This window comes from Oryza glaberrima, chromosome 12, assembly GCF_000147395.1.
Source record: "Oryza glaberrima chromosome 12, OglaRS2, whole genome shotgun sequence".
Taxonomy (NCBI): Eukaryota; Viridiplantae; Streptophyta; class Magnoliopsida; order Poales; family Poaceae; genus Oryza; species Oryza glaberrima.
Genome location: NC_068337.1, coordinates 22,280,712 through 22,294,901, shown reverse-complemented (window position 1 = coordinate 22,294,901; position 14,190 = coordinate 22,280,712). Strand labels below are relative to the sequence as shown.

The 14,190-nt window shown below is 40.5% G+C and overlaps 1 protein-coding gene across 2 annotated transcripts; it reads left to right on the top strand.

The window, feature by feature from the left end:
• On the top strand, window positions 1–13,823 carry LOC127756867 (kinesin-like protein KIN-12F). 2 transcript variants are annotated; one of them, XM_052282250.1, is made up of 38 exons: window positions 1–172; window positions 300–401; window positions 490–1,126; window positions 1,473–1,628; window positions 1,709–1,792; window positions 1,871–1,990; window positions 2,126–2,239; window positions 2,337–2,429; window positions 2,528–2,688; window positions 2,771–2,845; window positions 2,945–3,032; window positions 3,114–3,172; window positions 3,255–3,318; window positions 3,403–3,468; window positions 3,547–3,729; window positions 4,325–4,429; window positions 4,510–4,745; window positions 4,814–4,883; window positions 4,965–5,030; window positions 5,232–5,311; window positions 5,403–5,478; window positions 5,606–7,195; window positions 7,349–7,687; window positions 8,365–10,710; window positions 10,803–10,910; window positions 11,006–11,166; window positions 11,258–11,345; window positions 11,466–11,540; window positions 11,647–11,880; window positions 11,963–12,061; window positions 12,161–12,232; window positions 12,304–12,362; window positions 12,458–12,569; window positions 12,645–12,755; window positions 12,845–13,015; window positions 13,095–13,160; window positions 13,258–13,377; window positions 13,456–13,823. In XM_052282250.1, the coding sequence occupies exons 3-38, from the start codon at window positions 491–493 to the stop codon at window positions 13,576–13,578; spliced, it is 8,406 nt and encodes a 2,801-aa protein (XP_052138210.1). In that variant the 5' UTR covers window positions 1–172; window positions 300–401; window position 490; the 3' UTR covers window positions 13,579–13,823. The 2 variants fall into 2 exon arrangements, with proteins under 2 accessions (XP_052138210.1, XP_052138209.1); XM_052282249.1 differs by having other exon boundaries at window positions 12,301–12,362.
• Window positions 13,824–14,190: the final 367 nt, after the last annotated feature.

The following is a 14,190-nucleotide window of genomic DNA, read 5'->3' as shown; positions in this document are numbered from 1 at the left end:
GTTCAGTCCTCCCCCCTCCTCCTCCAAGGAGAGAGAGAGAGAGAGAGAGAGAGAGAGAGAGAGAGAGAGAGAGAGAGAGTTCTAGAAGATTCTAGAACTACTACCACCGCCGGCGAGTCGGAGCTCGGCGGCAACCGTATCCTAGGTCGGGATCGTCTTGCTCCCCTTCCAGGTGAGTCCAATGCGGCCCCGATCTGCGCCGGATTGGAGAGTTTTTGCCCGGAAGTTTCATCCCCGGGATTTTGAATTTTTTGATGTTTTGACGCGGATCTCTGCTGCTGCTGCTGCTGCCGCTGCAGAAGAAGAAGGTTCTAGAAGCGGAAGTGTCACACCATTCGCCGCCTAGCCATCCTCGTCTTCACCGCCGCCGCGACCTCCGCTTCCACCTCCGCCCCGCTCAGGTGAGTCGCCGAGGAGGTTGGGTTTGATTTTTTGGGGGGAGATTTTGTTTGCGGGTGAGAGGATTGATTGGTTTTTTGTTTTGTGTAGAATGGTGAGGGATCTCGCCGCGGTGCGCCGCATGCCGGCGAGGGCTTCGACATCCTCCTCCGCCTCGGAGGTCGGTAACGATGAGAACGCGCCGGTGGACGCCTCGGATGCCGCCGTGGTGGAGCCCGAGGCGGCGGCGGCGAGGCCCCCGCTGCTCGCCATCCAGCCGCCGCAGTCGGGGCTGAAGCGGAAGCCGGAGTCCCCGGCGCCGACGCCGTCGAAGCTCCCGTTCCGGACGCCGGAGAAGGCGGCGGCGCGGAGCCGGTTCGGGTGGGTCCCGCCGCGGGGAGAAGAGCAGCCGCCTCCGCGCGTCGGCGGGACCCCGTACAGCGCGGTGAGTACTCCCGGGAGGCATCGGGGGAAGTCCTCCGCGGCGGCGGCATCGGAGGGTGGTGGTGGGTCGACGCAGAGCACGCCGACGAAGAGCGTGACGAAGCCCGCGTACAGCATTGGGATGAGCGCGTCGAGGCCGCCGATGAGCGGTGGGCAGCGGGGGGCCGGGTTGGGGTTGGGGTTCTCGATGGCGGCGAGGGGGACGCCCATGTCCTTTGCTCCGGTGACGGTGGTGAATACCGCAGAGGTGCCGCATTTCGAGCTCCGGGAGGATCCCTCGTTCTGGATGGAGAACAATGTGCAGGTGCGTATTTTGATTTACTGCTTATTATGCAGCTCTCTTCTGAAATCATTACAAGTGATTGTTCGGGAATGGTTTGCTCTTTCCTTAATATCTACCATCAATGTATCAATTGAGGTGAAAATACGTTTTTTCTTTCCTAAATTTTCCTTGATCAGCAATGATTATGACAAGGAATTGCCCTATGTTATTGATTATGTATGTCGATTAATCATGTGTTGTTGGAATTTATCTTTCACGTCTTTCATTTCAATTTTATAAGTACCGAGCTTTGAATTTTGAATTGACAAATATGTCAGAGAAATAACATCCCCATTCACATTCTTGACATTTATGCTTTATTGTCCAGGTTGTTATCCGTGTGCGCCCTCTAAATAACACTGAAAGAAACCTCCATAACTACAATCGATGTTTGAAACAAGAGAGTGCACAGAGCATCACATGGATTGGGCAGCCAGAAAGTCGTTTTACATTCGATCATGTTGCTTGTGAAGCAGTGAATCAGGTCAGCAAAAGAACAGTTCGAATTTATGATCTGATTCTAATTCTTGGATTGCTATTGACTGCTGAATTTACATTTTGCAGGAAGTGCTTTTCCGTGTTGCTGGTTTACCGATGGTTGAGAACTGCATGGCTGGGTACAATAGTTGTATCTTTGCTTATGGGCAGGTATTTGTTATCAACTTCACATCTGCTCATTTGTTGATAGTGAAGTCATTTTTTTCCTCTCAATTTAATTGCCTGCAGACTGGAAGTGGAAAGACATACACAATGCTTGGCGAGATCAGTGAGCTGGAAGTGAGGCCTAGTCAAGATCGTGGGATGACCCCTCGCATTTTTGAGTTCTTGTTTGCGAGAATCAGAGCGGTAAAGAACATAACTATGTCCCTACAATTCATGGTTCTGCAGATACATTACTTGTTAGTTTTTGCGTATTAGACAATCAAGTATACCATAATCCCACAATTCTCAAATCTTTTGTATATGCTATCCAACTTGCAGGAAGAAGAGAGCAGGAGGGATGAGAAGCTAAAGTACAATTGCAAGTGTTCTTTCCTGGAGATTTACAATGAACAAATCACAGACCTTCTTGATCCTTCATCCACAAATCTTCCAGTATGATTTAATAATGCTACTTCAAGTGAAATGTCTTCTCAGTGCAATACCTTTTTTGTTTTAAATATGCCTGATTGCCTGAGCAACTATCATGCAGCTGCGAGAAGATATACGGAACGGTGTTTACGTTGAAAATCTGACTGAACTAGAAGTTGGTTGTGTCAGTGACATCATAAAACTTTTGATGCAGGTAAACACATCTGTTCTAGGTTCTTTTGTGTTGCAAATATCTTCTGACATACTGTCATAGTGTTTTAACCAATTGGGCTTGCTGAAAACCTATTTCAGGGTTCTGCGAACAGGAAAGTGGCAGCTACAAATATGAACCGTGAGAGTAGTCGGTCCCACAGTGTTTTCACATGCATCATTGAGAGTCGATGGGAGAAAGATTCGGCATCTAACTTACGATTTGCAAGGCTGAATCTAGTTGACCTTGCTGGGTCAGAAAGGTAAACAGACAGTCTTCATTTCTCTCTCAGTACATTATGCTTAAATGAAATCTCAATCCTTGAGACATCCACCTGAACACAGACAGAGGACATCTGGTGCTGAAGGTGAGCGGCTGAAAGAAGCTGCTAATATTAACAAATCATTATCAACACTAGGGTACGTGCTTAACACTCCTTACTTTTAGACGGTGATATTCTTTTATATGACGAGACTTTACCGTAGTATTGCTCAATCATGAATGCTTGTGAATTACAGCCTTGTTATAATGAGTTTAGTTGATCAAGCACATGGGAAACAAAGGCATGTTCCATATAGGGACTCAAGATTGACATTTCTCCTTCAGGTAGCAACCCTGAAATATAATATTATTGAGTTCTTTTCCTTTGATGTGTTTGTATTTATTGATGTCCTCTTTTACCCTCAGGATTCTCTTGGTGGGAACTCAAAAACAATGATTATTGCAAATGTCAGCCCTTCAGTGTGGTAGTGATTTTCTGGACCTTTATTTGAGCAAAGCGCAAATCTTGTTAATATTTTAATATCTCCTTGCTTTGTGGTTATTCAGTTCCGCTAGCGAAACACTCAGCACCCTCAAGTTTGCCCAGCGTGCTAGGCTCATTCAGAACAATGTAATATTTTCTTCGTAAGTCTGGTTTCTTCTTTCCAAACTATCTTAGGTTACTAATACATAACTTGCTTTGTCAAATGTGAAGGCGGTTGTGAATGAAGATGCTTCAGGAGATGTACTGGCTTTGCAGCATCAAATACGCCTTCTAAAGGTAATGTCTGGATAACTTTAGTCGTACTTTATGTTCTATATAACATCATCCTAACCTACAGTAAGTTCCTTGTGTCAGGAAGAGCTCGCTGTCCTCAAGCGCCAACGTGTCCCTAGATCTTTGTCATTCACTTCTGACATTTTTGAAAGGTCTGGAGTAGATGTTGATGATGGAACTGAAAGCATGAATATGGATGAGGAGAATGATAATGATGCCCATGACAGAAGATCCCTGCAAGATTTAAGGATTTCAAATAAGCAAGTATGCAACCTTCTTTGTGATTTGTTATGTTTATATCCATAACTTCTAGTTCTACATGTTTTTTGCTTGCCAAGTTACCTATTTAGTTTTTTGAACTGTTTCATCATTGCTACTACCTCCGTTTCAGGTTATAAGACTTTTTAGCATTGCCCACATTCATATAGATGTTAATGAATCTAGGCACATATATATGTCTAGATTCATTAACATATATATTATATGTCTAGATTTATTAACATATATATGAATGTGGGCAATGTTAGAAAGTCTTATAATATGAAACGGAGGAAGTATTTTCCAAACACAACAATTTTTATTCTTAAACGTGAAGACTGCTATATCTAGAGAGGGGAAATTGCTATTCATGTATGGTCTCCTTTACACTATAGTTTTACAGTTTATTCCATCAACATGAAATTTATATCTTCAACTGCATGGCCTTTTTTTTTTACTGTTTTTAGATCTCAGGGAAGGTTGTTGTCTTATTAGAAGTTCATGGATTAGACTAAATGGTTCTTTCTCACTGTTTCTCTGCTGTGTGCTCAATTGCACAAGAACCCCTTCACAGATAGTATATCTGCATATGATTTTGCAGTTGAGGTTGCTGGAAGAAACACTAGCAGGAGCATTCCGGAGAGAATCAGTTGCAGAAGCCACTGTAAAGCAACTTGAAGCTGAAATTGAGCAGTTGAACCGAATGGTAAATTTCTGGTGGCAAGAAACAACTTTTGTGATTTTTTTAGAGGGCATCATCAATGGTCTTTTGGTATGTGTTCTCAGGTTTATGAGAGAGAGAATGATACAAGGAGTGCTAAGATGACACTTAAGTTTCGAGAAGATAAGATTCACCAGATGGAGGCTCTTGTTCGTGACAAACTGCCAGCTGAATCATATCTACTTGAAGAAAACAATACATTATTGAAAGAGATTGATTTGCTTCGTGCAAAAATCGACAAAAATCCAGAAGTGACCCGTTTTGCCCTAGAAAATATTCGTCTCTCAAACAAACTCAAGAGGTATATAAATAGTATACATCAACATGCACAATGTGTTACACTGTGCTAAAATTAATTTGTTTTTATAGTTACAACCAATTCTGTAATGAAGGGGAGAGGGAGCATTTGCTGAATGAAGTTTCCATCCTTCGGAATCAGGTTTATATTAACTTCCATTTTGTAGTTCTAAAAAGTGCAGTCTACCTGTTTCCTTTTAAGCATCGTTCCTTGTGTTAATAGGTCTTGCAAATACTTGAAAGGAGGGCAGAAGCTGAGCAACCAAATAATTTCCCAACCAATTTTGAGGTTTATTTCCTTCTATATATTTCCATTGTTTATTTTCCTTATGAATTTTCTCATTATTTGCTACATTTTCAGCATAAACAGCATTGCTCAAGTTTAGCAACTAACGCTGAAACTTTACATGTGGTTATATTGATGAAATAACAGCCAATCATGCCATGTCAGTTGCTGTGAACTGATCTCTTTTTCTCTGTCTGTCTCCAGTTGAAACGGACCTCTCAAGAGTTGGAAACCTGTAGAGGCGAGCTGCAAGCTTGCCTAGAAGCGAATAAAAAATTAGCAAGGTAATTTCATACTTACATAAAAAAACATTGGCAAGTTCTTTTTTCTTTTTTCAATTTGCTCTGTTATTGAAGCAATTACATCACTTTACAGGGAAATAGCTGATCTACAGAATGAATTAAGTAATATACATAGCTCAAATAGAGAGGGCCATCCTAATGTGGTTGAGGTATGCACATTCTACTGAACTGATCTATGCTCTTATCTTCTACAATCTATACCAATCAGATATGGCCACTTGTTGTGGAGGTGGTGAAGACAAGAAGCTGACTAAATGTGTTTCATTTTGTGGTCAGAAATTTTCATCAGCTTTGAACCAGTATGATTCTCATGCACCTGAAAAGAAGGATCAGTGTTTTCAAGAGGGTTTCATGATAAACACGGATGACATATTAAACCTGCAGCTGGAGTTGGACATAATTAAAACAATACTGGCTGAAGAGAGGACAACCCGTGCAGAAGTTGAGAAACGAATTACTTGTTTAGATGATGAGCTAAAAGCAGCAAATATTCATATTCTCCAAACTTGTAGGCAGAGTGAAACCATGCAACGTGAATTGAGTGATGCAAGATCTGTTATTGAAGCTCTTGAGTCACAGCAGATTATGTTGATAAATGAACTAGATGAGCTCAAGGAGAGCAATCAGCAAAGCTTAGAGCATCTAAAGAAGAGGGATTTGGAAATATCAAGGTTAAACAATGAGCTTGATGTGCACCGTAGGCAAGAATTCTTAGCTATGGAAGAGCCGAAAGTGCAACTTCTGAAGTGTTTTGAGAATGATGATTCACCTTTGCAGACAAAACTGAAAAGAATGCAAGCTTCACTTGAGAAAGCACGCAAATTAAATACAAGGTACCAAAGAGATCAGGCATCTCACAGTTCTGCTCAGCAAGAAATGGATGAAGTCAGTAGACAGGTTGAGGTTGAAACGGCTGAGGTTATTATGTGCTTACAGGAAGAGCTCATATCACTCCAACAGCAATTAGATGCCAGTAGCAAAAACGAATTATTAGCCAACCAAAGAATAGATGAGGCTCGACTGGAAAGAGAACAGTTGAATGATAGGCTGCTTGAAGTGATGAAAGAGAATGAATGTTTTTCTGCGCTACTTGAGGAGAAAGACAAGAAAATTGGGATGTTGACCAATGACTGGGACAAATTAGCTTCTGACATAGGAAACTTCCTTTTGGATGGAAATGCAGCTCTTGACGAAGCTTCTGACCAGGTTGCCTTTATTTCTGAGTCTATTTCCCAAAGGAAATGGATTGAGGATCAAGTCCAGAAGATGTGTCGAGGAATATCCCAAAGAGATGAGTTACTCAAAGAGCTTCAAAGTAGGTTGAAAGAGGCAGATGACATAAGATGTGATTTGGACTTGAAGTTAAGGTCCTTAAGAGGAGCAATGCAGGCTATAAATGACACACATCAACAAGAGAAGAATGATCAAGAAAATGCTATGTCTGTTTTAAGATCACAAGAATCTAATGAAAGATATGTGAATCAGCAGCAACTTCAAGAGCTTCAGAGGATACAACTGTTGTTGGATGAGTCCATTGAATCTTTTGTGCAGAAGGAGGTTATAGAACAAAGTTATATTTCTCTGCAAAGGGCGATGGAGGAAGTGATTCATCATCTGGAGTCACAATTAGACCAGTCAAAGAGAGATTTGACTCAATTATTGAGTGAGACCCAGGATAAGGAGCAGGCCTTTGAGAGGCTGAAAAATGAAGAAAACGGTGTTCTGTTAACAGTGCTGTCAGATGTTCTAAAGGCAAAGGGTGTTATACATGAGTTTGAAACTGGATTCAATGCAATACAGTCAAGCTTTTCTGTGGATCCTGAAGAGGTCGTTTGCCAAAATTCAGACTTGAACTTGGAGGATCGGGTAAGCTAATGCTCTTGTTATTTGGTATCAAGGTGAACCGTACAATCCACTCTTTATGTCAGTAAGTTCCTCACATTAATCAATCTGCATCCGTTAAGAGTGGCAGCCTTTACACACTCATGGCATGACCATAATTTAACTGCATGTTTGTAGGTTGGCTGTGATCCCACTGGAGCCTTCGAAGCTGGGGAGAAGCACAATGGTGATGTCCTTTGCAAACTTAGTAAGGAAATGGAGTGTGTAGTTTACACAATGCAAATGCTGCAATCTCAAATGGTCAAACTTCTTCAAGAAAAAGAAAACGCGAAAGAATATCATTTCCAAAGTCAAAGAACTATTAAAGATGTAAGTGCCAAGGTCCTTCAACTGAAATCAGAGATAATTGACAAGGAAAAGGGCTATGAAGCTAGACTAAAAGAGTTGGAGATAAAGATGCAAGAAAAGGAGAAAGACACTGCAGAATCATTTATTTCATGGAATAAAGAAAGAGAGGTAATGTTTCATGGTCATAACACTTCCATAAGTTTCTGCCATCATAGATTTGGCCATGTTTTCTGAACAACAGGTTATCTGTTTCTCATCCTACTGTGAAAGGATTTTATTAGAAAATATATATAGTTCTCACACTTATTTCCTGCTTGTAGTTGTAGGGATGTGATTATAATGTGCAAGAAATGATTAGCTTGTATTAGAATAATTTATGGTGCATTATATAATTTATAGTAGTATTATTCTTGTTTTCTTTCATCACATGGTGCTGTTGTAATGGTACTAAAATACCAGCATTGCTAATCCATGCCTTATCTATCTTTACAAAAGTGGCTTATATTTTGGACCAAAATACAACACAGTTTTCCAACATTGCAATCAGCATATCCATATTACCATGCGTTTCAGCATTGCTTAATGCTTAGTTTCAATAGATTTTTTATCCAATGTTGGAAGTGGATTATATTAATGTGGATCTGATTGTCATTGACATTATGCGTTATGCTTTTGACTTGTAAGCCATCGTGGGGGCAAATTAATTTCATTGATTGTGCATATACAAGCAGTAAACAGTTTGACATCTTTATGTTGTTGATTGGTTGATCTTGATTTACCGCCTAATTCATGATGATTAGCTACAAACTCTGGATGCTAGAATTATAACATCATTAATCTTTCAGGCACTTGAACTTGAGGTTTCAGAGGCAAAAAGTCTTGCGATTCAAAAATCATTCGAGGCTTCTACTCTTATATCCAAGTTTGAAGAGGCACAGGCAACTATAAGTGATGCTGACACTACTGTCAATGCACTAGTTGAAGCAAATGAAAAAGCAAAACTTCAAATACAAAATTTCAAAGAAAATGAAGCTTTGTTCCTTTCTGAAAAGGAGAGATTACTAACTGAGATCAGTAGTTTGAAGATGCTGCTGGACGTGAAAGACCAAACTTATGAGGTAATGGAAAAGAAATTTGCGGCAAGCCTGCTTGAAGCAAATGACCTAGCACTTGAACTTGAAGATGGCATTAGACATTTGCAGAATTTGTTATTGGAGAAGCTTGAGTTCGTTTCTTCTGATGTTGAATGGATGAAATCAAAGCTTCAGCAGTTTGCCGAGTTGGCAAGGACTTGGTTAGAGGAGAACTGGTTAGAGATAATTGGAAAGGACTGTGCTGTTTCTGTTTTGCATCTCTGTCACATGGGGATTTTGTTGGAGAGAATTACTGGGCTTAATGCAGAAAATGGTTTCCTTCAACGTGGGTTGTGCGAATCCAATTCTTTGATATCCAAGCTGCGTGAGCACAATGACAGAGCAAAGAATGAACTGGAAATGTGTTGTGTTCTCAAAGGGAAACTGCTACTTGACATTAATCATAATTTCAGTCGCATTGCAAAGAAGGAACAGGAAGCAACTGAACTGAACTCAAGATTAGATGCTTTTGAGAAGAAGATTCTGCACTTACAAGCTCAAGAGGAAGCAATGTTGGCACGGTCAAATTCCATGTATAATGAACTCTCCATATTGGTGGAAGAGATTGATGCTACCAACAAGAGTGCATTGGCAACTGAATCCAAGGAAAAGGAAGAGCTACGCCACCAATTAGATGAAGCTTTGCTTTGCAATGCTATGTTAAAAGACATAATTCAAGAAGACGTGGATCTGCCTCAAGTGAATAATTATATGAAAGGGTGCAGTGAATTTGAGTTGTGCAATCGCCTTGCAGATTATCACAATGAATTGGTTACTACCAACATAATTGCAAAGGATATCGAGTCTTTTGTTCTTTCTTCAGAATTAGTGCAGCACAAAGCACAGCTGCAAAAACAAGAACTCATGTTTATTGATGCCCTTGATGGATTGACAACAGAAGCAACTTTGTCGAGAGTTGACAAGGATTTGGGTAGTGCTGTAATTTTTTCTTTGCTTGATGATAGCAATAAGATAATGATTGATTTTGATAACCTTAAGCAGAACAAGGACGAGCTAATGGAAAATTTACATGTTCTGAGCGAGGAAAACCTAAACCTTAGATCTGTAGTTGGTTCTTTGGAATCAAGTATCGAGTCGTTGCAAACAGAACTTGATGGAAAAACGAAAGCTCTGATGGAGTTGCAATATTCCCATACAACCATACTTGAAGAGTTCAAGTTGAAATCCAAGGCCACTGAACTTGGTGTCTCAAGGGAAAATGATCTGAGGTCAGAAAACATTTTATTGAAACATGAATATCTAGATATTGTGTGCAAAGAGCAGATGATGGCTGAATTGGTTGCTAATCTTGATTCTGAGAAGTTGTTTGTCACCATTCAAGGTCGTTTGGAACAAGTTGCTGATCAAGTACAGATGTACACTAGCGACCAATTGAACATGGTGACAAAGGTCTCCAATGAGATAGACTTCATCCAGATGTCCATCGAAGGGTTGATTACCCACAATGGTTTCCTACAGTCTGAATTAATTCGCAAAGATGAATTGGCAAAGGGCTTGTCCTTTGATCTCAGCTTGCTACAGGAGTCAGCATCTGTTGCAAAAGACCAAGCAGATGAACTTATCCAGTTAACTGAAGCAATAGAGTCATTAGAACAGGAGCTTGATTCTAAATCAAATGAACTTGTTGATGCTGTTTCTGGAAGACAATTACTAGAAGCTCAGATCTTGAAGAGTAATCAAAAGGTTTCTGCCTTAGAGGAGCAGCTGGCAAGTAAGATAAATGAATTGAAGGAAGTTTCTGTGGAAAAAGATGAACTGACGTCTAAGCTGAACCATATTGAAGGGATCAGTTACACTATGGAGGATGAGTTGGCTGATAAAGGTAAAGCTATTGAAAGGCTGGAAGAAGAGCTGATTGAGTTGAGAAGTTTACTTGATGCCAGGACCTGCTTCCTTCAAAATTTGCAGAATGACTTTTCTAAGCTTTTGGATGAAAAGAAATACTGTGAAACTCAGGTTCTTATCTTGAATGAGAAGCTGGAGATGGCTCAGGCATTGGCAGAAGAAAGTGAAGCAATCGCTACAGAAGCTAAACAGGTGACGAACTGCTGATGGTCTACATGATAGTTGTTCCTTCATTTATGATTTCTTATGATGTTTTTCCTGTATAATGTTTCTATCCTTTACAGATGGCGGAGGAAAGGAAGACGCATGCTGAAGAGAAGGATGAAGAAGTCAAGCTATTGGAGAGGTCCATTGAGGAGCTTGAGACTACTGTTTGTGCTTTGGAAAACAAGGTGTGTTGGTGCTTCTTTTTCTATTTGAGTGCGAGTTTATTATTTTTTTCTGTAACATTACTTTCTCAACAATTTTATTGGTTATTTCCCTTAAGGTGGACATCATTAAGGAAGAAGCAGAGCGTCAAAGAATGCACAGAGAAGAAATAGAACTAGAGCTGCAGAAAGTCAGGCAACAAATGCTAGCTGTTCCTTCCTCAGGGCAAGCAACGAGCTCCCTAGAAGGTGGAATGGGTGATTTTACTGACTCATCCAGGTTTGCATGGTTATGAATTTTGATACCAGTTACTGTATTCATAACTGTAGGTGTGATACTCAATCAAGCACTTTGATTTTTTGTCTTACAGGCACTCCAGAGAGATAAAGAATGAGCTACTGGCTGCCCAGGAGAATATAAGAATACTTCAAAAGGATGTTGCTGAGAAGGAAACAGAGGTAAAACATCTATGTTTTAACCATTTGACACCTAATATGCAAGTGCTCGCATTGTTCTGAGTATTATCCATAGAGCGTCCAAACATTGTTCTTTAAAGTATACTTGTCTTTTCTTTATAGATTGCTCAGTGCAAGGCACACATATCAGAGCTAAACATACATGCTGAGGCAGCAGCCCGAGAATATAAGCAGAAAGTAAGCAGTTTTTTTAAGAATTGAAACTTGATAGTTTTAAATAATACTAATGAAGTATGATCAGCCTTAAAAAGAAAAAAGAACTAATGAAGTATGATCTGACTAGTTCATGGAGCTAGAAGCCATGGCACAACAGGTTAAGAGTGACAATACATCTGCAAATGCTTGTTCCACAAGACCAGAGAAGATCAGTTTGAAACCTCGCGGTTCAGGCTCTCCATTTAAGTGCATTGGACTGGGATTTGTACAACAAATGAATTCTGAGAAAGATGAAGAGCTTAGTGCTGCAAAGCAACGCATTATGGAACTTGAGGGCATAGCAGCTAGTCGGCAAAGGGAGGTGCGATTTTATAGACTTAAATCATTCTTGTTTCCATTTTTTCTAGCCTTATTATTAACCTATCCTTTCCCCTCTGTTGAAGATATTCATGTTGAATGCGAGATTAGCTACAACAGAGAGTATGACACATGATGTGATTCGTGATATGTTAGGTGTTAAGATGAACATGGCGACTTGGGCGGTAGGAAAGAAAATCCCCTTATTTCACATGCTTCCAATTTTATTTTTAGATATCTGTTATTTCTAAACTATCTTATATATGCCCACTAATTGATTGCAGGCACTGGTTGACAACCAGCAACAAATGGACACACAAGAGTCAGTTGTTACCCAAGCTCATGAATCTAAAGAGGTAACTTCTCCATCTAAGCAACAGCTCAACATATCGTTCTTGCATCTATTTGATACATAACTGTTCAGCAGTCCGATGAGTTGATGAAGCTGAGGAGCCAGCTTGATGAATTAATTGAAGAGAGACAGAGGTATGTATACTTTCCCATCTACAGCCACCTAAAAATAACTATATATTAAAGTGATTGATGGACTCAATTTTATTTTGTTCTTTTTTTGGATACAGTTGGCTTGATGAAATAAACCAGCGACAATCTGAACTTGGAGCAGCTCGCATTACTATAGAAAAATTAAGACAAAAGGAACACTTTATGGTAGCTGAAATTGAGCTGCTGAAGGTATGCCATGTTTATTTACCCCTTTTGGCAGTTAATTTAAGTCCTTTTCTGTATTAATTGATTGCCATACTGTAGGCTGAGAATGCGAATGGCAAAGCCATCATTTTTAATCTTGAAGATGAAGTGAAAAAGCTTACGAGACAACAGAATCTTCAACTGCGAATTAATCATCACGTGAAAACAAAGGCATGCATCATTCTTCAAACTTTCTCAGTGTTTCTGAACTTATGCTTTCCTGTCTGACCCTCTTTCATGTGTTTTGCCCAACATAATAGGAAGAGAATAACTTACTTAAAAAGCAGAATGAAGAGCTAAGTGCAAAGCTGCAGAAGCTAGGAGCAGTTGTTGCCCGTACGAAGGAAGAGCTTGCTCGCTACAGGGTTTCAGATGGGAAGGACCCATATGAGCAGATGGAGGAGGAAGAGCTATTGAGAAATAGATTAGAAGTGCGTCTACCGTTTCTCGATTTTCACAAAGAAATATGCCAGGTTCAGAGGCACTAATATTTTGTCTGCATGTCAACAGGAAAGCGAGCAGGATAGAAGCAAGCTTGCAGAAAACCTGTCGAGCCTGTGTGCCACCGTTCTGAAGGTATGTTCATGTTTACTCTGAAGCAACCCTTTTTGTGGTCGATGCAAAGTTTGCGAGCTTACATGAGGAAACTTTGATCCTACATTCCTTCTGACAGATCGCTGGAGTTAGAAACCATGAGTCTGATGCGAGTCTTTTGAAAGCATTGGAAGCCTTAAATCAGATCCAACTCCGTATTGCTTCAATGGAGGCTGGGGTTGAGGATCTTAAACTGAAGGTCAGAACAAACGAATACCATTCGTTTCACTAATTAGTCTTACTCTTTACTGATGCTTAAGTTTTGCAACCCGTGCAGTGCAAACTACTGCATGAAAAGGCCCGTTTATCGGAGCTTCGGAGCGAGTCATCTTCTCTTAGCTCAGGTCGCTCCAGATCACCGAGTGTGTGCAGATCACCAAGCATCTCGTCATTCCGATGACGCAGCTGACTCAAATAGAAGCGAAGCAAGTGTTGTACTGTACATAATATTGGTTGCTACATCGTTTTGTTACTCGTTAGTTACCAGCTAACCACCTACCGACCTGTGCCCCAAAGCATCTCGTGCAGTACAGTTTTGCTGCGAGTAGAGTAGGGGCATTAACCATGCATTGCTGATGTTGCATCTGCTGGCCTAGTTAATTGAATCATGTATACACATTGAAATCCAATGCAATTATTCTTTTACTTGAAATAGCCGCTGATGATCTTGCTATCTTGAAAGATGCAAGTGATCAATCGGCTCTCCTCTCTCAGTCGTGATTCGCCCCCTTTAATCAAACATATGTAAGAGACGAAAGTGCAAATTGTGAGAACGATGATTGACCTTTGCAGATAAAACTGAAAAGAATGCAATCGTCACTTGAGAAGGCACGCGACTTGAATACAAGGCATCAGAGAAATGGATGAAATCCGTTACCAGCTGGGGCGATTATGTGCTTACAAAAACGAATAGCTGATCAATCAAAGACTAGACGATGTTCAACTGGAAAGCAAACAGTTGAATGATTATGATAGCCTTCCTGATCAAAGCAAACAGTTGAACTGAGATCTA